Below are 27,321 nucleotides of genomic sequence, written 5' to 3' on the forward strand. Positions count from 1 at the left end.
GACACTTGGAATACAATGCTAAGGGAGGGCTGCACTGTCAACTGTGCTGTTTTCCGTCCCAGGTGGATCTGAGATCCCCGGGACTAATTTTGAAGAACTAAAGAACTTTCCTTAGAATCATGACAAACATGATGTCCTTCAGTCACAGATTAATTGTCATGCTGTCTGTGGAAGTTAGGTAGAAGTGACTATGGAATGCTTTGAGTTGTCTCAAGGTTGTGAACGGTGCACGATAAATGCAAGATTTTTTTCTCTCTTTTTCTCTTCAACAACTTTCCACAATTCCACAAAGGAATATTTACAGCCAAGGCAATCCTGTTTGAAGTGTAGTCACTGTTGTAATGTCAGAAACACTACAGCCAATTTGAGCACAGTGAAAATGCATGAAGGGCAAAGTGATAACTACTAGATGAATTGCTTTGGTAATGTTGATTTGAAGGATAACTATTAGATACCAGGAAGAAATTCCCTGCCCTTTTGAAATAGTGCCATGCAGTCTTTTACACTGAATGAAGAGGATTCACAGGGTGACAGTTTAACATCTCATTCGGTGGAAGGTGTAATCATTTAGGTAGTGCACCCTTAGTAGTTTTTTTAAATTCACTTGTGGGACACGGGCATCACTGGCCAACCAGAATTTTATTGCCCATCCTTAGTTGCTCTTCAGAAAGTGGTGGTGCGCTGCCTTCTTGAACCTCTGCAGTCCACGTGATGTGGGTTGACCCACAATGCTATCAAGGAGGGAACTCCAGGATGTTGACCCAGCGACAGTGAAGGAACAGAGATGTATTTCCAAGTCAGGATGGTGAGTGGCTTAGAGGGGAACATGCATTTGGTGGTTTCCCGTGTATCTGTTGCCCTTGTGATTCTGGATGGAAATGGTTATGGATTTGGAAAGTTCTGTTTGAGGATCTTTGTGAATTTTTACAATGCGTCATGTGGATAGTACAGACTGCTGCTACTGAGCATTGGTGGTAGAGGAAAAAGATACTTGTGGATGTGATGCCGGTGAAGTGGGCAGCTTTGTCCTGGATGGTGTCAAGCTTTTTTTTAAATTGATGTTGGAGCTGCACGCATCCAGGCAAGTGAAGCAGTGTTTCATCGTACTCCTGTGCTTTGTGGATAGCAGCCAGGCTTTGGGGGGAGGTTGGGAATTGAGTTACTTGTTGTAGTGCTCCTAGCCTCAGACGTTCTCTTGTAGCCACTGTGTTTATGTAATGAGTTCAATTGAGTCCCTAGTCAATGGTAACTTCCAGGATGCTGATAGCGAGGGAGTGACACCATTAAATGTCAAGGGGAGTGATTAGATTGTTTGTTTCTTAGTGGAAATTGTCATTGCCTGGCATTTGTATGGCGCAAATTTTACTTGCCATTTGTCAGCCTAAGTCTGGACATTGTCGAAATCTTGCTGCACTTGAACGTGGACTGCTTCAGTATCCTAGGAGCAGCAAATGGTGTTGAGCATTATGTAATCATTGGCAAACTTCTCCACTTCTAACCTTATAATAGAGGGAAGGTCATTGATGAAGCAGCTGAAGATGGTTGGGCCTAAGACATTACCCTGAAGAACTCCTTCTGAGATGTTCTGGAGGTAACGTGACTGACCTTCAACAGCGACTGCACTGGGAACATCAGTCTAGATATTGTTCTCGGTTGACCAAAGTGGGACTTGAATCTACAACAGTTTGGCTGTGTTCAGAGCCACAGATAATGCACTGGGTAAAAAGACTCCTTAGCAGACCTGGAAAGGGAAAGAGAGTATCATCCCATCACAGGATATAAAAAAATGATAGTGGCAGGGGGCAATAAATGGCAGGTTTAAAACAAATGGGGAAGGGGTGACAAATCTGCAAAGGTTATCTCAGTCAGAAATTAAGAAGACATTAGAAAAGACAGATAAAGAAAACTGATTGAGGAATGTATTCAAGATCCTGAGCATATTTTCAGCGCACACTGGCAGTTCAAAAAGCCACTCACCATCACCACCTTAAGGGAAACCAGGGATGGGCACTACATGCTGGCGTGCGGACACCCACATTCCAAGTACTAATTTTGTTTAAAAATATAATGTGAAATGATTAACTGGAATCAGCTGGGGCAGTAGCTACAATCAGAAATTGCTAAAGTAATTAATGATACAAAATTGTACTTGACATTTGCATTGTTTGGAATATAGTGGAGGGCATCTGCAAACTGCTTGTACTGATGAATGGGGTTGGGGTTAGTTGGAATAGCATGACTGAGGAGACAATATCAAAGGAATACGTAGGACATGTGACACAGAAACAGGGAATTGACTCCAACCAGCCCAGGCTGGTGTATATGCTCCTGTTGAGCCTTCTCCCATCTTTTCTCATCTAAACAGTTTATTGTAACCCATCTCCTTCAAATATTAGCCTAATTTCCCTTAAACATATCTGTACCACAGATAGAGTACCTCAAATCTAACAATCTGGAAACTAAACAACAAAAAAAATGCAGAAGCTGGAAATCAGAAACAACAGCAGAAATTGCTGGGAAAATGCTGAAGAAGGGTCACTGGACCCAAAACGTTAACTAAGCTTTCTCTCCATGTATGCTGCCAGACCTGCTGAGTTTTTCCATTAATTTCTGTAGTTGTACCTGGAAACTAAGTGCCCAATAACCAAATGTAAAATAATGTGGGAAAATGTGAGGTTATGCATTTTGGCCAGGAAGAATAAAAGAGTACTATTTAAATAGAGAAAGACTGCTGAAAGCTGCAGACCAGAGGTATTTGAGTGTCCTCCTGCACAGATCAATAAAACCTATAATCCACAGTCATGAGTAATAGGGAAGTCAAGTGGAATGCTAGCCTGCATTTCAAAACAATAGAGTATAAAAGTAGAAAAGTTTTGCTAAAATTATAGAAAACAATAAATAGTCAGACCACAGCTGAAAAGCTGTGAACAGTTTTGGGCCCTTATCTAAGGATGGTTATACAGGCATTAGAAGCAGTCAAGAGAAAGCTCACTAGATTGATTCCAGGAATGGAGGGACTATCTTTTGAGGAGAGGTCGAGTAGACTGGGCCTGTGTTCTTTGGAGTATAGAAGCATATTAGAGGTTACCTAATTGAAATTTACAAGACTCTTCGAGGACTTGTCAGGGTAGATGTGGAATGTTTGTCTAACCTTTGGGGTGGCGCGGTGGCTCAGTGGTTAGCACTGCAGCCTCACAGCGCTGGGGACCCGGGTTCAATTCCAGCCTTGGGCGACTGTCTGTGCGGAGTTTGTGTATTCTCCCCATGTCTGCGTGGGTTTCCTCCAGGTGCTCCAGTTTCCTCCCACAGTCCAAAGATGTGCTGGGTAGGTGGATCGGCCATGCTAAATTGCTCGTAGTGTTCAGGGATGTGTCGGTTATAGGGGGATGGTCTGGGTGGGATGCTTCAAGGGGCGGTGTGGACTTGTTGGGCTGAAGGGCCTGTTTCCAAACTGTAGGGAATCGTATCTAGTCTAGGATGAGAGGGCATAAATTTCAGAATAAAGACACAGATGAGGAGGAATTTCTTCTGAGTGTTGTGAATCTGTGGAATTCTTTAATGGAGAGGGTTGTTGAGGCTGGGTCATTAAGTGCATTCAAGGCTGAGATGTACAGATTGTTAGAGATAGTAGGAACTGCAGATACTGGAGAATCTGAGATAACAAGGTGTGGAGCTGGATGAACAAAGCAGGCCAAGCAGCATCTTAGGAGCAGGAAAGCTGATATTTTGGGCCTAGACCCTTCTGAAGCTTGAGCTTTCCTGCTCCTAAGATTTTTAATTAGTAAGTGAATTGAGGAAACGGTAAGAAATTGGAGTTGAGAATTATCAGATCGTGACCATGATCTTACTGAATGGCAGATCAGACTCAATGGGTTAAATACTTCTGCTCTTATGTCTTATGAGTGCATAGTTTTTATAAGCTGCCATGTGTTAATTTTAATTAAGTACAATTTAAGAAAACTTACCTAGACAATTCAGCTAAGACCAGAGGGGCTCGGGACCAGTTACTAGCTTTACTGCTTTGCCCTGCATGCCAATCAAACCTCAAGCCCACCTGACACGGCTTGACCTGAAATATTGTAAATTCAGAATCCAGTGTAGCCTTGATCTCAAGGGTACGGTATTTGAGATATTGCACCTGTGTAACCATTTCTTGTGGTAACAATTTCCTCATTTGCACCACTCTTTGATTAAATAGATTTCTCGTGAATTCCCTATTGGATTACCTACCTTATATTAATACTTGCTTCATTACAAGAGGAAACTCTGTCTTTGCATCCACTTTATCAACATCTTAGAAACTTTTAAAGACTTCTAATAAGCCACTCTTCAGCTGCCTTTTTATCCCCTGAAGAACAGTGAGCCAACTTAGCTAGCCTTTCTTGATGTGTGTATCCATGGATTTCTGGTACTATTCTTTGTAAGTTTTATCTTCACCCTCTCTAGTTCCTCTGTATTTCTTCAAAAGACAAAGTTCATTTAAATAATACATGTAACATTAGAAAAAAACAAACTGGGACACTTCATACAAGTGAACACTGTGCCCATAATCATTGTGGTTAATGCACAGAAAGAGGTTCTTTGATCCATTGAGTACATGCCAGCTTTATATAAAACAAACCAGCCAATCCCATTTCTCCCACCCAGTCCCTGTGCCAGTGCAAATTTTTTTTCTCCCAAGTGCCTATCTAATTTCCTTTTGAAACCATTTATTGCCTCTGCTACCAGCCTCATGGGGAGAGAGCGCCAGGTCATTACAGCTTGTTGCATAAAAATGTTCTTCCTCATGTTTCACAATCCCTCCCCCATTTTCATGGTATTTGTTGCCCAAAACATTATCTCTCTGTCCCTGAGTGTTGGAAAGCAGGTTTTCTTTGATTACTTGTCAAAACCTGACATAGTCTTATACACCTCTGTCAAACCTCCCCTCTATCTCCTTGCATTCACAAACAGCCCTAATTTCTCCAACCTAACCTTGTAGCTAAAGCTCATCGCAAGAAGTATTCTGGTAAACCTCATCTGCGCCTTCTTGAGGGTTCACATCCTTCCTAATATGGAGGCAATCAGAACTGCATGCACTGCTCTGGTCATAGCCTAACCAGAGCTTTGTAAAGATTCAAATGAACTTCCCTGATGTTGTACCCACTATCCTTTTCTAATAAAATCTAAGATCCCATGTTCTTTATTAATTGTTCTCTCAACATATCTGCTACCTTTTCGAATCTATGCATGTGAGCCCTCCGGGTGCCTCTGCCCCTGACCACTCTTTAAAACTGTGCCATTCAGTTAATAGTACCTTCTCCTATTGCTGCTGCCAAAATGCATGACCTAACGCTTTCGTGTATTAAATTCCATCTGCCATTTGTCCGCCCATTTGTCAACCCTGTTGATGCATTTGATTGACGTTATCTTGCCACACTTGCCACCCGTCCAAGCTTGGGACAAGCAGCACTTTTTGAAATTTTACTCTGTTAACTCTGGATTTTGAAATACATTCTTAGGTCTCTATTCTGTGTACTTAAGAACAGTTATCGAGGCTAAATGTCGTGAATTGTTTGGTAATTGCATAACTTGTTTGCTTGTGTGCACACATTTGTGGTATAACTCCTTTGGCCTTGATGTCATGTTGCTTTGAAGTGGGATTGTTGAACTTTTGGGATGGTGTTTTCCCTCATCTGCCTATTCATAATAACATGGGTTTTCTGGGACAACTCTTCACTTAGCAGCTAGTGCTGTGTTTTCAGATTACAAATAGTTTAAAACATGTGCAATTGGGGAGCACACTTCTCTGCGACTTGCAGAATTGCTGAAATGTGTTACAAGATAAGGCATGAACAGCTTGTATTTAGGACTGTGATGTTAACTTTGAACTTAATTTCTTTATTTTTCTACCTATACTAAGAACTTAAACTAATGCTTTACCTTTAGCTTTGTTTCTCTAAAATGGCACCATGTGTAGTGACGTTCACTGCACTCTTGTACTTGTGTACTTGAGTATATGTGACAATAAAGCTTAAATCAAATCAAATGTATGAGTAAAATGTTACAAAGCAGTTCACATAAAACATGTCGGGCAAAATTTGACACACAGAGGTCCAGCAGCATCTGTGAAGGGGAAAAGCAGAATTAACGTTTCAGGTCCAGTGACCCTTCCCCAGAACTGGGGAACCATTCTGAGGAAAGGTCACCAGACCCGCGACATTAACTCTGATTTTTTTTTTCTTCACAGATGCTGCCAAACCTGCTGAGCTTTTCCAGAAACTACTGCTTTTTTCCCTACTTTACAGCACCCGCAGTTCTTTCAGTTTTTTAAAATTTGTTGCTCAGCTACATAAAGAGATATTAGGACAGGCAAGAGGAAGGATATGCTGGAAGTAAGAAAGTGGGAAGCTCCCCTGGAGCATAAACACTTGCTTGGACCAGTGAGGCTAGAAGGCCTGTGTTTTTTCTTGGTCTGTTAGCTTCAAATCAAATATATTCTAAATATAGGTAATATCATGTGGAGAAAGGCAGGCATTTGGTTGAAGTTTTAGCCCCAGCCAGGACCTGACATGCTGTAACTATCAGTTGGCCTGTGGGTTGTTTTGTGCCATTTGCAACAGTATTCAAAAATTGATCTTCCTTTTGCAGGTAACATTATATGTAATGAGAATTGTGGATAGGAGTTTTACAATTTGTCCTGTGGTAGGAACAGTACAAGATGTCACCAATAATTTGTTCCATTTTTGATTTGCTTTTGCTTTCTTCTTGCAATTGTGGGCACAAAAAAAAATACAAGGCAAGGCTGGAATAATTGGTAGCTGAAAGGTTAGGTTGTTGGATAATGTGTGGACATTATCAAGACTGTTGAGGAGGATGAGGAATTTTCCATGCAAAAATGTGGGTTGGTCATGGTGATCAGGGTAAGGTACCAGGGAGACCAAGCTTGGAATAGAGTATACATTCATTTAGTCATGTAGAGAATTCAGTGGAGAGATCAACCTTTGTGCCATTGAATGAATGTAATCGGTTTCTTGCGTGAGAATGTCTACCCCAGGCACTTTTGTTGTACAGACTGTACGGGAGTGCTGAGAAACAGTAATATGTCTGGTTGACTGACTGGTTCACATGATATAACTTGCCATTGCATGAGATTGGTATGTATTTCTATAGCTTAAGAGATCCGAAAGTTCTCAATGTACACCTGTGCTTTAGGCAAGGGCGGAACAGAAGATTCCTTTTCAGGTGTAGGAAGATTTGGCAGATCTGAGTTATTTATAGAAAGTTTAATTCGCTGCACACCATCGATCTCAAAACGAAGATATGGTCACTTGTTTCCTCTGTTCCATGAGTAATTGCTAGCTGAAACTTAGCATTTGCAGACCCTCCAAAGCAGTGGGACAACTATATACAGGTTGAAATATTTAACAGATTTTCCCAGAACAACATTTGAGCAAGTTATGCTTGGTTATATACATCTTTCAGATGCAACAATAGATCTTCCATTATTACACATAAAGAGCAACAATTTGCATTTATTATAATGCTTTTAATATCGTAAAGCATCCTAGAGCACTTTATTTCAATAGTTGTAGAACAATATTTGGGATTGAACCACGTAATCAGATATTAGGTGACCAAAAACGTAGGCTTTAAGGAGTATCTTACACTCCTTAAAAAGAAAGAAGGGGTCAATGCATTAGTATTTACAATTTGCTGTCCCGTCAATGCTATAGCACCCCTTGGGAAGCAAATGATCTTACCAGGTGACTGAATACCAAGAGAATATCCAAGACTCTGAAAAAGCTCCCAATCTTCCCCAAAATTGCCTCTCTTGGCATTGAGCAGCCCTCTGGTTTTGTGGTAATAGGGCTTGCTCTCTGAGTCTTAAAACTTAATGTTGCGGTGCAACTGGCCACCAAGTAAAAACTGTTTGAATGTCTTGCCACCCAACACTCCATTGACATCGGCTTCAAGAGAAATAGGTCACTATTGTATCAAAGAGTTGAGAAAGGCTAAACACGGTTGGGTCACCTATCTCTGACACAGCATTATCGAAGCAGCCACCTGTCTTGAATCACATTCTGTGACACAGTTTGGTTTGATGGTTTCCATATTGCAATTGTGTTCAGGTGCCAAATGCCAGCTGGGAGCAGCCAGTACCACAAATACTGCCTCACTCAACCACCTGTGTGGCACCAGTCACCCACACTGGCTCAGCTTATTCACCAAACAGTGATGGTAAGCAGCTCCTAGCGTGGGTCTGTCTCAGCCTGATACGTGAGCCATTTGGGGTTGGCACAGAACTGAAGAAAGTATTAAGGGGCCTGAAATGTGGGAAAGCAGCAGAATGTGCCACTACACCAGAATTCCTGAAATAATTTGGCTCCCATGTTTGTGCCTGGCTGACCCAGTTCTACAGAAGCATCAACTCAGACTCACTCCCAAAGATGTTGAGCACAACAAAAATCACTGCCATTCCCAAAATCCTGAAACTATTTTGCCCTTGGCAGCCAACTATTGACCAACTTCACTTTGTTCTGTGTGCTATAAGATCTTTGAGACACGTATCGTGAAACATATCCCCAGTAGTAGAGACTAACCTTAATGTCAAACAGGCAGTTTCTGTAAGGGGTACAGCACTTATAATCACATTCACCACCTATATCAAAGGTTGTTTCCTAAAGAACCTGAAGATAGCATAGTGCCACAGGATCGGCAGTCGTCTATGATACACTGCCCCGCTCCTGAAGCTGTCCAGTCTGCATTGGAACCATGGTAGGGAAACCTAGAACCTGCTCACAATATATCCCTGCTGCAAAAACAGGAAATGGCATATGCAGGACAAAACTTAAGGGTTCAGGCCTTTGCTGTTACTTTTGTAATGATGGTGATTTCCAACCTCTTGACAAAAATTTAGGCCAATGTGTACTTGTCTGAGCTGTGTTCTAATGGTGTAAAATAATATGTGGGATATTCCAAGATTTATCGTTCAAATCATCATTCTTCCTTCTTCACAAAAATGATGTGGATTCAGTACCGAACAATCAGATTTGGAAAATGTCACCAGACCGGGATGAGATTTTTCTTCATCTTAGCTCGAAATGCTTGATCTCTAATCCTGAGACTGTGATCCTTAGTTGTAGACTTTCCAGTCAGGGGAAGCAGACTCTCAACTGAGCGAAGTAGTGAGTTGTTCTTTCTCCTGTTAAATCCCCTAAGAATTTTGTGTTGTGACCAGTATCTCTCATTCTTCTAAGCTCCAAATACACTTTTTTCTTATTCATTCATAGGATATGGTGTCACTGGTTAGGCTGACATTTATTGCCCATCCCTAATTCCCCTTGAAAAGTTGGTAATAAGCTGTTTTCAGAACTACTTAATTCCACTTGATGTAAGTACACTTTCAGTGCTGTTAGGGAGGGGATTACTAGATTTTGACATAGCAAAATGGTTCCAAGTCAAGATAGATGTGCCTTGGAGAGGAAGCTTGCTGGTGGAAGTTTTCCCATTACATTTGTCACTGTTGGCCTTCTAGGTTGTAGAGATCATGGGTGTGCAAGGTTTTGTCTAAGGAACCATGGTGAACTGATGCGATGTATCTTGCAGATAGTTCTTATGATGCCACTATACGTTGGTGGTGAAGGGACCAGATGCTGAAGGTTTCAGATGTGATCTCAGTCAAACTGGCTGCTGTATTCTGGACAGTGTCAAGCATCTTCAGTGTTGGAGCTCTGTACATGCTGACAGTGAATAGTATTCGCATACTCTAGACTGAACTTGTGCATTGTAGATGGTGGACAGGTTTTGAGGAGGCAAGTGGTAAGTTACTCACTGAAGAATTTCCAGCCTTCAACCTGCCAGTTTTAGCCACAGTACTTATATGATTGGTCTGGTTCAGTTTCTGGTCAGTGATAGCCCCAGGATGTTGATATTGGGTGATTCTGTGACAGTGATGGAAATGCTGCTGAATGTCAAGGAGCAATTGCTGGGATTCTAACTTGTTAGAGATGGGGTCACTGCATGCCATTTGTATGTGAATGTGACTTGTGATAGATCAGCTGAAGCCTGAATGTTGTCTGTGCTGCATTCTGACATGGATTGATTCAGCATCTGAATAATTGTGAATGCTGCAGAATGTTGTGAAGTCTTTACCTTTGATCAGATGGTGGAGAAAAGATCATTGAAGCAGCTGATGATAGTTTGAGCAAGGACATTCTCCTGAGGAACCCCTGCAGAGATGTCCTGGGACTGAGATGATTGCCATCCAACAACCGCACCCATCTTTCTTTGAACTTGGTTTGATTTTCACCAGTGAAGATTTTTCTCCCTGATTCCCACTTTTGCAAGGGCATTTTGATGCTAAATTCAGTCAAATGCTGCCTTAATATCAAAGGCAGTTGACCTTACTTCCCTCTAATTTAGCTCTTATCTCCATGTTTTAATTAAGGCTGTTATTGGGTCAGGAACTCAATGGACCTGGCAGAACCCAAACTGAGCACCTTGAGCAGGTTATTGTTGAGTAGGTGTTGCTTGAAAGTGCTGTCAGAAGCCCCTTGCATTATTTTGCTGATGATTGATTGAGATGGATTCATCCTGATTTTGTGGACAGGACGTATCTCAGTAATTTTTCACATTATCAGGTAGATGCCTGTGTTGTAATAAGCCCAATCTCTAAACTTGTTAAATCTTGTGCATTTTCATTTCATCCCTTCAAATGCAAATATAGACTTCCTGAGGTAAGGAGACCAAAACTCATCGCAGTACTCTAGATGCTGTATAACTTATAGCAAGACTTCTTTCCATTTATATCCTGCCTCTTCTTGTGCAAACGAAAGATGGAAGAAGACTGGGGAGAGGCCGACAGAATTTACCATAGGACAACTGAAGGCATTTTTGCTGACTATGAACTAATGAAAACTGAGATCTGCAGTAAACTCTTTGCAAACAACTCTTGGGATTGCACCATGTCTTCAGGTTGTCTTTATTTAACAACAGTCTTTTCCTGACCTGATAACATTTGGCTGAATTCGTAGTTCAGAACAAAGCAAAACGATTTCCAGTATAATATAAAGTGTTGAATTTGAGAATTTTGCATTGAGAAAAAAGAATTCTGTGTCTAGTTAATGAAACTTGAAGATATCATTTACTAGATGTGGGATGTAATCTGAACGCATCCATACAGCCACTGCAGTCAGTTCCAGTGATCTTCTAGTCAGATGAGGCATATATGACGGACTCATGGCTATCTGTGCACACGCAAAATGTCTGTGGCTTAGGTTTTGTAGTCAGTGGTGAAGTCGTGGCAGTCACCACTGTGATTGAAAGAAACTGCTCACAATTATCTAGTTCTGTGGCTGTTTTATAAGGTATAGTTTTGAAGGATTTAATGCTCACATTATATTGAGCTCCATCCAAATGATGAAATGTCCCAGTCTGCGGGTGGAGTTAGATGATTACCTGAAAGGAGCAGGTGTATTTTTTTTATAGCTATGAAGAGTCCTTAGTCATTATGCCTAACAAGTTCCTGTAAAATCTGTTATTATCATGCAAAAAACGACCTTATTATCCAAGCCGAATACCTTGTCAGTTCAGGCTTACCACAGGTCTATCCTCCTACCATTGATAATTAGATGTACCGTAGAATCAGCATAGAGGATTGGTGAGAGTGAAACCAGAGTACCGTGCACTGTGGCAATGGTATCTGAAAACACATGGCTTAGGTAATCCCTATTAAGGATGTTAATTTCCACTTGGCGTCATCTGTATTGCATCTGTGGCACCCAGAAACATTGATGTCATCAAGCTGGCATGGTGGATAGTGAAGAAGGTTACCTCAAAGTACAAAGGGACCTTGATCAGATGGGCCACGGAGTGGCAGATAGAGTTCACTTTAGACAAATGTGAGGTGCTGCATTTTGGAAAAGCAAATTAGGGCAGGGATTACACACTTAATGGTGAGGTCCTGGGGAGTGTTGCTAAACAAAGAGACTTTGGCATGCAGGTTCATAGTTTTTTGAAAGTGGCGTCCCAGGTAGACAAGATAGTGAAGGTGGCATTTGGAATGCTTGCCTTTCTTAGTCAGTGCATTGAGTATAGGAGTTAGGTGATCATGTTGCGGCTATACAGGACAGTGATTAGGCCACTAATGGAATCCTGTGTGCAATTCTGGCCTCCCTGCTATAGGAAGGATGTTGTGAACTTGACAGGGTTCAGAAAAGATTTACATGGATGTCGCCAGGGTTGGAGTGTTTGAGCTATAGGGAGAGGCTGAATAGGCTGGGCAATTTTCCCTGGGGCAGGGTCGGAGGCTGAGGGGTGACTTTTGTAGAGGTTTATGAAATCATGAGGGGTAAGGATAGGGTGAATAGCCAAGGTTTTTTTCCCTGGCGTGGGGGTGTCCAAAACTAAAGGACATAGATTTAAGGTGAGGGGGCAGCGATTTAGAAGAGATCTAAGGGGAAACCTTTTCATGCAGAGGTTGGTGCATTTGTGGAATGAGCTGCCAAAGGAAGTGGTGCAGGCTGGTACACTTACAACATTTAAAATGCATCTGGATGAAAATAGAAAGGCTTTAGAGGAATATGGTCCAAATGCTGGCAAATGGACTAGATTTATTTGGGATATCTGGTTGGCGTGGACAAGTTAGACCGAAGGGTCTGTTTCCATGCCATGCTGCTCTATGACTCCAATTCTCATAGACAGCAACACAGGGTGTAAAAGATCATCATTTACTTTTTGACAATTCACGGGAAAACAAAATGAAGACTGTAGGAGCTGAAATTGCAGAAATTTTTAAAAGTGGCTGTATTTATTATTTTAAAAGTGATGAAATAGCCGAATGACAGTCCACACCTTTTACATATTTTTTTGAGTGTTAGTGTTAGGTTAACACACCATTTAGAGACTTAATTACCCTCCCTGCAGAAGGCATAATAAACTGTTTGGTGGTTTTCACCGTGATGGTGGTACATAAGAAATTCAACTTCGTACCAAATCATGGAGACTGTGTTGATCATGTCTGTGAATGCTGCAAAAATGTATCCTATTGAGCAGCAAAATATTCCTGACAGCACCCTCCACATTCCTGCGTTTAACTGCTTAGATGCAGACACAAGAATTTACTATCTGATTTACACAGTAACTATGTTGAACATTGTGGTTATAAAGTTGGCAGTTTTGTCAAATTGTGGGCCAATGTGTGAACATTGGGCATTCCCTCCGACCTCAGGACTAACAAAACCACGGAGTCATTTCTGCGCAGGATGTAGGCTGTGAGATATGGTTGGTGAGACATGATCAAAGTTTAATGCTACTAAGGCTAGCAAACCACGTAGGTAGAGCGAACTGTCTCCTGCATAGGAAGCCAGCAGTAAAAGTAGGTTAGAATTCTATGCAATGGGTACTGGAAAGGTGGAACTATTAACTGCAAGCAATAATAGATAGATCAATTGCTAATTTTAAATCTAAGATTGATTGATCTTTGTTAGGTAAGGGTATTAAGGGATTTGCAGCAAAGGCAGATGGATAGAGTAAAATCACAGATCATCCATGATCTCAATGAATGTACTAACCGACCTACCAAACTAAATGGCCTTCCTCGACTCCTATGATCTGGATTGGCTATTAAATGACTACCTAACTACATATAATTATGCCATTTGGGAGAATTCCACAGGCAAATGAGAATATGAGCTGAAAATTCCAAACCTGTAAGATTTGTGTTTCCTTGCCCATCCTTTCTACATTTGAAATTTCTAATAGTTTTCTATTCCCAATTGTCTGGCATAGTTTGGAGTGATTTCCTGATGGAGTGGGAGAATATGACAAACATATCAGCATCGGCATAGATCATTTGATTTGAACAGTAATTGCTATGCCATACCTCTTTGCTTTTACTGAGGCGATTAATGTATATGGAATCTATGTTTAGCCACAACATAAATATAGACTGTTCTAGAAACTGAACATGTTGATGCTGCAATGAGTGGTTGGCAACCAATTAATTTCACTGACATTGACCTGATGAGTATGCATTGTAGCCTATTGTACTGGCAGCTTCAGTCATGTCAGGGCAAGCGTGTAAACCTACTGAAAATTCTCATGGCAACGTCTTCCAAATGTTTTGTCAGCGCATATTCTAATAAAAAAAAGTCCTCATCTTTTAATTTGGAGAAAAATGTAAGTTGTAATGTCAGCAGTGGTTTTAGGACTTTTAGGACTCTATTTTCCACTGTCCAATTGCTATGTTATCTTACATATTTTGATCGACTTTGTTGAACTATATTTATTTTCTTTTGCCCTATGCTAATTCAACAGCCTCAACCTTCCAAAGGCATTTTCACCAATGCGGATCTCACATGGCTGTATTACAGCCCCTCAACAAGGTTTTGTCTCTATTAATTATCCTCACATAGACTCCATTGGCTATGTTCACTTGCATTCATAAGAATAGGGCAATTTTCCATTGATTGATTCCTGTTGTGTGCGTGAATAATCAGAAGCACAGAATGCCATTGGTTCCATCATGCCTGTACCAGCTGTTTGAAAGAACTCTCCATGTAGTCCCATTGCTCTGTTCACTTCCATATCATCCTATAATTTTCTCCTGTTTGAGCCTTTATCTAATTCTTTGTCGTAAGTTGCTAATGAATCCAGTTCTACTGCCCTTGTGAGTAGCACATTCTATGGCATACCAACCCATGTGTAAAAGGGTGTCTTTTCCATGCCCTCTCTGTTATTTTGGCTGATCTTTAATCTGTATTCCCTGGTTGCTGACCTTCCTGGTACTGGATACGTTTTCTCTTTATTTACTCTATCAAAACACTTCCTGATTTTGAGTATCTCTACTAAGTCTTTTCTGTTTTTACTGCAACTCATCATAAATAATAATTTTTCAAAATCCCCTTAATGAAGCTATATTAGTGTTCATCTATACTTTATTCATTGTCAGTGGGCAGGAAAATGGAGTTTTGCTGATGATTAGCCATGATCATATTAAATGGTGGGGTAGGTTCAAGAAACTGAATGAATGATCTATTCCTGTTCCTATTTCTTATGCTATTGTGAAATGAAGAGATGTTAGTGAAACTACTTGTCAGGGTAGACACAAGAATGCCCTATTTTTAAAGGGAACAACAGGAGCATCTTGAAGCATTTCATCTGGGTTGAGTTAAGCCGAGCTTTGACAGCAGTAGTTGCCTGCTACACTCTCCATTAACAACATTTTGACCAATCAGAGTTAAATTGTCACCTAATCAGCACTTTTTTTCCTCATTATTTATTACTCCTAGCTAGGAAGTTTGACATTCTTGCAATTATGTCCTGATGAAAAGGTTTGACAGCATGTCCTGTTATATTTTGTACAACACATTACCTGATTGATTTTTTTAAAAATGTGTTTGAACCAGAGAATAATCCCATGATTTAAGACTTCTTTTTATTTACAGGTAATCCTTTCAGGAATCCTAGGATTAACCACGTGGAAAAGGCCAATGCTATTATTGGTAAGAAATGTGATGTGCTCTCTTCTGTACATATTTTGAAGTTTTCTTTTTTGGTTTTTGTTCCACACCAGCCAATAGCTAAATGGTCAATGTATTCACAGTATAGCAACTTAGACTGATGCAGCACAGAGGAGCTATTTGGTCTGTCGTATCTTTGCCATATCTTTCGAAGAGTTGTCCACTTTCTCTCACTATTTCCCCACAGTTGTAGATTGTTCCTTTTCAAGCATCATGTTATTATTGAACCTGCTCTGACTACTTTTTCAACCAGCATTCAGCATATCACAACAATTCTCTGCATGGAAAGGTTTCTCCTCATCTCACCTCATCACCCTGTAAGTCCTCCTGATGTGACAAAGAACTATTCACTATTACTCCTTGTTTTCTATCCCCTGGACAACACTGTATCCATGGAGTCACTGTCCTTTTAGTTCCCTGGGACCAGTTTTGTGAACATATTAACATTACGTGTGAACTTATGAAATGTGTTTTGAAAGTCCATATACACAACACCAGCCACCATATCCTCACTGCCCTCTCTGTTACTCCGTCAAACAACTCATTTGAGTTCTTGCTCGCTGAAAGTTTTCATGCATCTCACTTGAAAATTTGTGTGCTTAATAGGATTGGAATCTGATCAACAAATAGTTAGTGACGGTGCATAAGGACTTTGCTGCAAATCAGCTGAGTGTGTTTTATGCTGATTCAGACCACTACATAGTTTTCGTGATCCATTGTTGCAACTAGTGCTGTATCATTGTTAAATTTCTGTCTGAGAATCACACCTTTGGGACACTTTGCAATTTCAAAGGTGTTTTTTTTAAAAATGCAAGTTAGTGATGTACGATACCCTTGTGTGGCGCGATTTCAAAGAAGAGCAGAGGATTTATCCTTTCCAACTTGACTAATATTTATCCCTCAGTAAACATCATTAAAAGCAGATTATGGGGGTATCATCACGTTGCTGTTTGTGAGATCTCACTGTGCCCCAATTGGCCGCTGCATTCAAAATGAACTGTACTTCTAGTAGCACTAACTTGACTGTTTAGTGCCTTGAGACTTCTGGTCATGGAAAGTACTATGTAAGAACAAAATTTTCCTTTAAGTAAAGAAGATGTCAGCATTTAAGAAGTAAAAATATTTTGCCAATATTCCTTCCTGGTAACTACATTGACTAACAGTAAGATCAACTCTGCACATCACCAGGACATATTCAGTACATTTCAGATGTGTCTATGCTCCATTATTCCTGTGACCAGTAAAGTTCTTGTGATTTCTTTTTTTCTCTTGGTCTAAGATGACTGACCAAAAAGATGACGGTGTCTAATTTTAGTGAAAGCCGAACATAGATGGTCTAATATCACCGGCTAAATTGGAGCAGGGTGGGGATAGTTCCTCAAATGTGTTATGTTCTAATGTTTCCATTCAGCCCTGTTCCAGCAGCGTCGGTCTCTGTCCCCTAATGGTTTCTCTGTTCCCACAGCCAACACGAGCAGACACACTATCTTGAACATTCATTCACCGTCTCAATTTTGGGTTGCTGATTTTAGCTGGAATGGTTCTGAAAGCTTAATTACACAAGTTCCTAATCAGTCCTTGCAGCTTCCTTTTTTTTCTGAATCTAAAAAAAAACTAGCTGACAGCGCAACTAAATGAAAACGAATACACCAGTAAATGTTCTTGTGATTGCTCGTGAGTGATTATTCACCAATTCCTGGAGATTCTAGGATCATACTGGAGTGTTGGCAGCCCCTAATCCCCATTTTCGGACTGTGTTTCTTTCAGTCATGTAACCGGTGAATGTGATGTTAGCTTCAATTCATTTGTTGATGATTGCTAACTGGATACCACTTGTTATTGCCAAGTTTGTCTGTCCCATGCATCTCCTTGATAAGCTGAACACTTCCTGCAGTTTGACATTCTGCCTGGACGCTGCCAGAAACTCTGTGCCTCAGGAGGTGCCTCAGTCCCCAGGCGAAGCTGCATGGCATGATTGTGGGGTTAAGCTGTACATTGTTTGCTACTTTAATCTCTTGTAAAGGATCATAATTAGCAATGATCCAACTTGCCAACATGATGACAGGAATTTCATAGGCCATGTACATTCTGAGCAGGTAAAAGAGTTTCAGTCACTGAAACTTGTCCCCTCATTCAATTGGATCTGTGTCTTAAGTCCATCGGTCCACCTTGGTTCCATACTCTTAAATATCTAACAATGAAATAAAGCAAAGAACTGCAGATGCTTGAAACCTGAAACAAGTTGCTGGGTAAAGTCAGCAGTTCTGAAGAAGGATCACTGCATCTAAATTGTTAACTCTGCTTTCTGTCCACAGATTCTGCCAAACGGGCTGAGTTTCTCCAGCAACGTCAGCTTTTCTAATGATCTATCAATTCCCAATTTCCACTATCATTTGTGTAAAAACTACCTACTGATTTTAACCCTGAATGGCCTGTCACTAATTTTAAGGTTTTGCCTCCTTGTTCTGGATTACCCCTGCCAGAAGAAACAGTTTTTGTCTACCCCCATCAAATCCTTTATGAAGCACCTCCACTAGAATACTACTTTATCTTCCATACTTGAGGGAATGCTCCTTTACTTTGTTTTGTACTTACTTTGATTTGTGTACTTGGACTCCTACATCACTCCGCTCTTCCACCTTTCCCAGCTGCTCGCTGTTGAGAAGTTGTTTTATCTTTTCATGGGACCTGATTGTCTCTGGGAAGGCCAACATTTGTTGCCCATCTCTGGTTGCCCTTGAAGTGAATGGCTTGTTACGCCATTTCAGAGGGCAGTTAAAAGTCAACCACAACGCTGTCCATCTGGAGGCCAGACTAGCTAAGGATGGCAGATTTCCTTCCCTAAAGGACATTAGTGAATCCAACAGGTTTTTGCAATAAATGACGATAGCTGCATGGGGTGCAATCCTCAAGGGTTCTGAACGATGGGGGCCATAGTGAGATTCAAGGTGGAATTAGTCAAGCAAGGCTCGACACTAGAACAACTTGCTGTATCTTTTATGTATCTGCCGGGTGTCAAAGTGTGCTTCTTGCGAGCAGTGACTATAGTTGCCTACTGGGGTGGGGTAGCTTTTGCTTGCGAACAACATTATTAATGGCATATCTTGTTTCATTGGTGTTCAGCTTTCTATCTTATCAAACATGCCAAACGAACCTAATGCTGAACATTATTGCCATGGAAGGCGGGGCAGATGCCTGCCGACTTCAGCTCATTGACTGTTTCAAAAGAAGCCAATGCTGCACCTCGGGCTACACCAGCCATTATCGTTCGCGATGCTGCAGCAAGGACACTGTGTGCTGAGCTCAGGGACTGCCCCAATCTGCATCTCTGGGCTGTTCACTTCTGTCGTAGCACTCCCTCATTCTGAGCCTGCTGTGCACTCCCTTGCCTTGCCTGTATGTTCTTTAACCCCTCAGCCAGAGATAGCAGATTCTCAGTACTGTGGCACTGCTTTGTCATTTAGCACAAACACAAAGCCAGGAAGCTGGTCATATTTATTATCAGTCAACCTTTGCTCAGGGGGTCCCAGTACAGTAAGTCTAGGGCAGCCAGTGATACGAGTTCAGGGGCTTGGAGGTGGTCAATCAGCTGCTCGAGGCAGAGTCACAGTCAGGATCCTCTCCACATCAGGAGTGAGGAGCTGAATGTTAGACAGCTGCCCACATGTCTTGACTCTTTCTGCCCTGTTGTGGGCTGTTTACCTCTCTGAATGAGAGACAAGTAAATACTAAGGAGATGGATGTGGGTGGCACAGCTGTTACATTCAGTGCAGGTGGGGAGGTGTACCGAGTGAGTGAGTTGGCAGCGGAGAAGGTGCCGGGGGTGTTGGTGTTAATAGTGCCGGGGTTGTTGGGGTGGATGAGAGTGAGCGTGGGAAGATGCTGCAAGCACTAGTGAGAGTGGTAAAGCATGAGCCTTGGTAAGAGGTGGGTACTGTAACAGAGATAGAGAGAGTGTGAAGTAGATAGTAGATAGTAGATCTTACACTGGCAGAATGGAGAAGGTCGTTGATAATCTTCCAACGTTACTGTTTGCCTCTTGAGACAGCTGAGACTAAGCTGTGATCTCTGAAGCAAAATTGGGCCAGGCTAGCACGGTCTGGTGTTCAAGACGCCTCTGTTGGTCCAGGGTTGATGGGAGGGGGATTGTGTGTGTGTGTGTGTGTGTGTGTGTGTGTGTGTGTGTGTGTGAAAGAGGACCATCCCATCCAGCAGGAGCTCCAGGTTCCTGTCTGCAAAGCTTGGCATGAAATTTCCCTCGTCTGGGGCAAATATCAGGAACTGTGCAGGACAGCTCAGACTCACTTGTACTTGCCTGGGTGTCCAGTGGTCTAATAGAGAGGGCACTAGCATTAGGAATGTCGGTCCATTCCAGATTATCCAACGAGTTCCGGGAATGATGTATGGTAAAATGTGGCTGCATTCGGGTTAGAGACATGCTGTTGAGGTGGAATGGGTAGTTGACTAAGCAAGTTTGATAATGTATGGCAAGAAATCTCACTAGGCTTTACAGCAAAAAAACGTTCTAAAATCCAGCTGAAACTTAACCCAAAAAAAATGTAAGGTTCAACATCCAGACAACATTACTGTTCAATTCCAGTTTTTAATGCAGTGAATTTAAATTCCACCAGCTGGCATTGTGGTATTTGAACTCAGGTTCCCCCCCCATTATTAACCAAGGTTTCAGCATTACAAATCCAATAACATTCCTGTTATTGTATTGTTTCCTCTAAATACTTTGACCAATGTAGTTCCATAATTGATGCCCTCATACCTCTGCACTGTGAACTCCATCTGCTGCTGTTTCTCCTCTTAAACTAACATTTCAACAATTCACTAGTCACAGAAGGCATTTAACATATGTGAATAGAATGGAAGAAACAATATTTCTGTTAATTTATGAAAAACATTAAATATTTTCTTTACAATCACTTTTTAAGAGTCCAACTGAGCATCACCAAAACGTTATAATTCCATTTGTTTGTCACATTCTTTTCAATATTGGTGGTATCTTGTTTTCTGAACCTTTGCTGTTCACCTGTGATTTGCAATTTTAATGAATGTGGAAGAGGTTTGTAATAAAAAGGGCTAATTCTAGGTTGAAGGAAACACCTTTAAGGCGAACTGGATAAATGCATGGTTAACATTTGGTATTAAGCATCTTAAGGGTAAGTATAGAGGGAGACAAGATCAAACACTCTTGTGCAATACATTGGCTGTTGTGTTGTTTTGAGCTCTGAAATGTTATCTGTAGAATTCTATTGATCAAGGTTGAGTCACATAGATTAGACATTACAAAATTTCATTTTCCTCAGTTATCTTGAATAATTTAAAAAGATTTATTTGATCACGTTTATTGAAAGCAGTATAAGCTACACCTCAAATCCCTAGCACTCTTGTTGTATAATTTGCTGAGAACTGTTAAAATGTATCCAATCTTTCCAAAATTAGTGGTATTACTGAACTCACAATACACCAAAAATGAAACGATTACTTGTAAAGGGCCTTCCCTTCACTCCCAGTGCTAATCTCAAGAAAAAAATAAATGTCCTTATCCTGGAGGAACATCTGAAGTCTGGATTTTCATCATGATCTGTACAAATTTAAAATGGCACACATTGGACACAATGGCACACTTTTACTTTCCAGCACTTGGACATCTGTAATACTGGCCCATTATACTATATTATTGCAGCAATACATCACTTTATTCATGATGGAGAGTAGACTGAGGAGTGGTAATTGGTTGGGTTGGATTTGTCCTGCTTTTACCTGGGTGACTTCCTGACATTGTTGGATAGATGCCAGTATTGTAACTGTACTGGAACAGCTGGGCTAGAGTGACAAGTTCTGGGGCACAAATTTTCACTACTATTGTCAAAATGCTGTCAGGGCTGATAGCTTTATCAGTGCCCAGTGCCTGTAGCCATTTCTTGATATCATGTGGAGTGAACTGAATTGACTGGAGCTTGGCATCTGTGATGCTGGGGACCTCTGGAGGAGGCTGACACATTTCTGGGTGAAAGTTGTTGCGGATGCTTCAGCCTTAGCTATTACACTGATGTGCTGGACCCTATCTCTTTGACAACAGGATATTTGCGGAGCTGCCTCCTCCTGTGAGTTATTTAATTGTCCACCTCCATTCATGACTGGAAGTGGCAGGACTGCAGAGCTCAGATCTGATCCATTGGTTGTGGGATTGCTTAGCTCTGTCTATCACTTGCTGCTTATAAGAACATGACAAACAGGAGCAGGAGTAGGCCATCTGGCCCAACAAGCCTTTTCCACCATTTAATAAGATCATAGCTGATCTTTTTGTTGACTCTGTTCCACTTGCCCGCCCGCTCCCCATAACCCTTGATTCCTTTACAAAATCAATGTTGTTTGACATGCAAGTACTCCGGTTTTGTAGCTTCAGACGGATGCCTTATCTTTAGGTATGAATGGCAATCAGGAAGTTTTTTTGCCCACCTTTGACTTGATGCTGTGAGACCACTTGAGAACTGGACTCAGTGTTAAAGACTTCCATGGCAACTTCCACTGACTGTATACTGCTGTGCTGCCACCTCTGCTGAGTTTGTCCAGCTGGCGGGACAGGGGATATCCAGGGATGGTGATGATGGTATACAGGACATTGTATGGTATGATTCTGAGAGTATGATCATGTTAAGCTGTTATTTGACCCAGTCGGGGCGACAGCTCTCCCAATTTTGGCACTAGCCTCCAGATGTTGGGAAGGAGGATTGGCAGGATCAGCAAGGTTGAGTTTGCTGTTCTTTGAGTTTGATTTATTACTGTCATAAGTACCGAGATAGAGTGGAAAAAGGGTTTTTTTCGGCTGTGTTCATGACTCCCTGTGGTTTCTTGTGGCCTTGGGAAGACCTTTTGCCGAGCCATGCTGTGATGCATCCGGATAGGATGCTTTCTATGGTGCATCTATTAAAAAATGGGTAAGTGTCTTTGTGGATGTGCTGACTTTCCTGGAGAAATGGAGACATTGATGTACTTTCATAACTGTCACATCAGCATGGATTGTGTTAATGCCTGATGGTCCGTCAAGTTTCGTTTTTTCAGTTTTCACTTTGTACAACTGAGAGGCTTGCTCAACCATTTCAGAGTACAGTTAAGAGTCAGCCGTATTGTTGTAGATATGGGGTTACATGTAGGCCAGACCAGCTAAGGATAGCAGAATGCCTTCTCAAAAGGCTATTGGTGAACCAGATGGGTTTCTATCAAAGCCGACAAATTATGAGGTCATCATTAGATTTCTAATTCCAGATTATTTGAGTTTTAATTCCACGATCTGCTGATTTAAATCCACGTCCCCAGACTATGACTTGGAAAACGGGATTACTAGTGACAATATCACTTTGCTATCTCCTCCCCATATTGGAGCTAATATTGCCTGAAAGAACCTATGCTTCTGCTTTCATCTACTAATACCATAGGAAGGAGCCACTTAGTCTAAACAAAGCCAAAAAAAATCAGTCAGAAAAACTCTAAGACAACATATGCAGGGCTGATCCATCACAGGGCATCTAGTTAATATTTAACGTTCCTAAGCCATCCTTAGAATCCGCTGTATCAAAGCTATAACTGAACACATTAGGATTGCTGAGTCATCAGAGCCAAGATTCTTAATGTGTAAACCGGTGAGTGAGATCAGATTGTCAAACTGCAATTACTCTACTACTCTAGATGGCTATCTAATAGAATCCACAGACCGTGAACGGAGCCGTTCACATCTGTTTACATCAGTCCTAACTTCTCACTGCATCAAATGCAGCGTTTCCTTGATTTCTAATTCCTCCTTCTCCCAGTGTCTTCATCGCCCACTTTAAGCAACTTAAATCTTGCTCCAAATGCTTCCACAAGTAGTCAGAACGAAAGGAAAGTTGGCTTTTTTGTTTTAATTAATATATAGGATCAATTGGTGGCCGGGGCAGTACTTAGTGTCTGGTTTTAATTTTCAGAAGCAGACTTGCTGAGGAGCTGCACTCTGTGTGGTGTAGGTACACCCACTGTGCTGTTTGGGAGGAGACACCTAGGTTTTGCAGGTGGTGAGATGCCCATGCATCTGTTGCTGTTGCTCCTGTAGATGGTGGAGGTTACACAGTTTGGAGTTTCTACAGCGAATCTTATACACTGCTGCCACTGTGTACTAGTGATGGGAACAGTGCATGCTTCTGGTGATGGTCGGGATGTGGGCTCAGGCCAGTGATCAATAAAAGTAGTGCTCATCAAGTTGGCCCAAAATGCAATTTTCAGACACAGTCGAATACCCTCTTCACCAGTCTTGGTGGTTGCTGTATCTTTACATTTCTCATTCTAACATATTCTCCCTAACGGCATTGTCAGTGGAAATCCAGCAAAAAAAACTCATTGCAGTAACTGATCATCTCATCCTTGAGAACTTGGTGCAACAAGCCTAATTATGTGGTGAAAATTTGGGATGCTTGATTTGGAGCAGAAAACTAGTGGAATCTGTTTTCACACTAACTTTCTGACCATCAACATTACTCACCCTGATGTCAGACTGAACACCAGTGGAAAATGCACTGAAACCTCAGGGTCTCTATTGTTATGTAGATGGTACCCAAGTTGGTTCCCTTAATAATTAACTTGATCTAGCTAGTAAAAATGCTGAGGTACTTGAGACGTGTCTGTGCCCATTGAAGGGTAGACAAGAAAGTGTTACCAAGTGATCTCTGCTTTCACTGTTGTGGATGGTGTCACTCGTATTCAAACCCTGTCAAACCTCCTCATACCAACCTACAGTGTGTGTGTGGCTGTGTGTTTGTGTTAGTGTTACAGCATTCTTGTATGATGTTAAGTCATTAAATAGATCTATCTTCAAATCAGGGGAAGTTCAGAGTTTCAGCTGTCACAAAGGGTCCGTTCCCTCACTGTTTCAGTTATGGTGCTCTCTGTTCAGCTGGGCTTAAAATGAACTTGAGAGGGATCAGTAGATCATAATCTGACCAAATGAAAACTTGAATTTATACAGCACTTTCCACAATCTCAGGATGCCCTTTGCAGCCAGATGAGTAATCCTGAAGTGTAGTTGCTATCTTAATGTAGGAAATGCAGCAGCAAATTTGTGTACAGCAAGACGCCACAATATCAAAGTGAAAATAACCAATTACTTTGTACGATGAGTAGTTGTCAAGGTAATCATCGCGGATCTTTTATGCTCAAAAATGGCAGATGGAACCTCAATTCAACCTGGAGTTTGAGTTCAAGTGTCTGGACTGGGATTTGAACCCACAACATTTAGAGTGTGAGGCATTTGTGTTGCCCAGTGAACCATAGCTGATGCCTGATCATTTTGACAAGGCAGTAGTGGGGTATTATTTGGTGACTTGGCAACAGGACTGGCAGCTGATTGTGTACGGGGTTTTTTTCTGCCCTGCTTCATAATCATTTTTAAACAGTTTCTGAAGAATGCCTGTCAGCACAGCTCATATTCCGACAGAATCTGGCAATTAACATGACCCTAGCACCTCAGGCAACAAGTGTGCCTTTTTGAGGTGATATGGCATGTATTTTAGAGGTACAGGATAATGTAATAAACTGTAACACAGCCCTGTACAGAAATAGAACTGTCAAATCTCCGGGTGGACTGAAGTGCATAGTGTTACTGATGGAGTTATAAAGAGAAACCATGATTAATATTTGTTGTGATTAGTTAATTACAGTGTTAATGTTCTTGTAACATGCAACTAACACATCCTATTTATATGATCAATAGGATGAAAAGTGGTTAGCTTTCTGATTTGTATGGTTTTGTTTTTGTCAACATGTTATACTGAGTGATATGGGTGAACATGTTCTTCCAGACATTCTGATCGTAGTTTCAGTGGATGACCTTGTGGTTGGAATTGTGGTTAAACAGTCTATAGTGTTGTCTAAGCTGCTTCCTTCACTGTCGGTCTCTTGATCATCTTTGGTTGTTAATCCTTCCAGTGCTGATTAAACACTGTGACCATTCTGCACAATAACATTTTGTCTTTGTCGATTTGTCTTCTTTTGGTATTATTCTAAAGGATTGTTCATTCTCCCGAACTCATTCAGTATACTTTCGTTAGTTCTTTTTCCTATTGGATTTGCTCTTAGCATCTTGCGTAAGCGTCACATTTTTAAGCTGTTGATTCACTTTCCTCCCTCTTTCCCAATGCTCCAAGCTTCTTAACCCTAGTTCATTACAGACCAGACATTGCATTTGACTTGAAAACAACAAATGCTGGAGCTCACAGTAGGTCAGACAGCATCCATGGAGACAGAGCAAGTGGACGCTTTGAATCTAGATAATTCTTCATCAGAGCTGGTGTGGAGGGGGCAGAATTTATACTACTGTTTGGGGTAGGTGCGGTGGTGGTAGTGGGTAGAGTGCTAGAGGAAAAATGTACCTATTAAATGATCGGAATGTGAAAATGGCAGAACAATGATGTGTCTCCTGCCAGACTGGAAAGGACAGGAACTGGGATGGAGGGAGGGGAGGACATGATAACGAGCAAAAAGAAAAGGAAGAAAAGGTTCACAATTTGAAGGTGTTGAACTCACAAAGTCCAGAAGGCTGTAAATTGTCCAGTCTGAACAAGAAATATTGTTCGGAGATAATGGGGACTGCAGATTCCTGCACTGCCACAATGATGCCACCCGAAGGTTGCAGGAACAGCAACTCATATTCCGCCTGGGAACCCTGCAGCCATATGGTATCAATGTGGACTTCACCAGTTTCAAAATCTCCCCTTCCCCCACTGCATCCCTCAACCAGCCCAGTTCATCCCCTCCCCCCACTGCACCACACAACCAGCCCAGCTCTTCCCCTCTACCCACTGCATCCCAAAACCAGTCCAACCTGTCTCTGCCTCCCTAACCGGTTCTTCCTCTCACCCATCCCTTCCTCCCACCCCAAGCCGCACCCCCAGCTACCTACTAACCTCATCCCACCTCCTTGACCTGTCCGTCTTCCCTGGACTGACCTATCCCCTCCCTACCTCCCCACCTACACCCTCTCCACCTATCTTCTTTACTCTCCATCTTCGGTCCGCCTCCCCCTCTCTCCCTATTTATTCCAGTTCCCTCCCCCCATCCCCCTCTCTGATGAAGGGTCTAGGCCCGAAACGTCAGCTTTTGTGCTCCTGAGATGCTGCTTGGCCTGCTGTGTTCATCCAGCCTCACATTTTATTATCAAGAAATATTGTTCCTCTGGTTTGCGTTGTGATTCACTGGAACACTGCAACATGCCAAGTAGACATGTGGGCGTGCGAGCAGGACGATGTGTTAAAATGACCTGTGATGGGAAGGATGGGGTCCTGCCTGTGCACAGACCAGATGTGTTCCACAAAGCAGTCACCCAGTCTGCATTTGGTTTCTCCAATGTAGAGTGGGTCACATTGGATGCAGTGAATAAAATACACAGGACTGGAGGTGATACGGGTGAAACACAGCTTCACCTGGAAAGACTGGTTAGGTCCTTGGATGGTGAGCAGGGAGGTGGTGAAGGGGGAGGGAGGTGTTGCACCTTCTGCAGTCAGATGGGATGGTGCCGTGGGAAGGGAGGGTTGGTATTGGTGGTTGTGGAATGGACCAGGGTGTCCTGGAGGAAATGATCCCTACAAAATACAGATGGGGGAGCGAGGGGAAGATGCGTTTGATGGTGGTGTTCTGGTGTTCTGCCGGAGTTGTCTGAAATGGTGGATAATGATCCTTTGAATGCAGAGGCTGGTGGGGGTGACAAGTGAGGACAAAGGTGACCTGATCAAGCTGGGAAGGGTGAGGGTGGAATCACAGGTGACAGGTCAGATGCGGTTGA

At 41.9% G+C, this 27,321-nt stretch overlaps 1 protein-coding gene across 3 annotated transcripts in view; it reads left to right on the plus strand.

The window, feature by feature from the left end:
• fam189a2 (family with sequence similarity 189 member A2) overlaps positions 1 to 27,321 on the plus strand; it is a 140,189-nt gene that overhangs the window by 1,751 nt on the left and 111,117 nt on the right. For all 3 annotated transcript variants that reach the window (XM_048526847.2, XM_048526846.2, XM_048526848.2), the window contains exon 2: positions 15,429 to 15,485. In XM_048526847.2, coding sequence (XP_048382804.1) covers positions 15,429 to 15,485 — 57 coding nt within the window. The remainder of the gene's footprint in view (positions 1 to 15,428; positions 15,486 to 27,321) is intronic.

The sequence above is a fragment of the Stegostoma tigrinum genome, chromosome 3 (genome assembly GCF_030684315.1).
Source record: "Stegostoma tigrinum isolate sSteTig4 chromosome 3, sSteTig4.hap1, whole genome shotgun sequence".
Taxonomy (NCBI): Eukaryota; Metazoa; Chordata; class Chondrichthyes; order Orectolobiformes; family Stegostomatidae; genus Stegostoma; species Stegostoma tigrinum.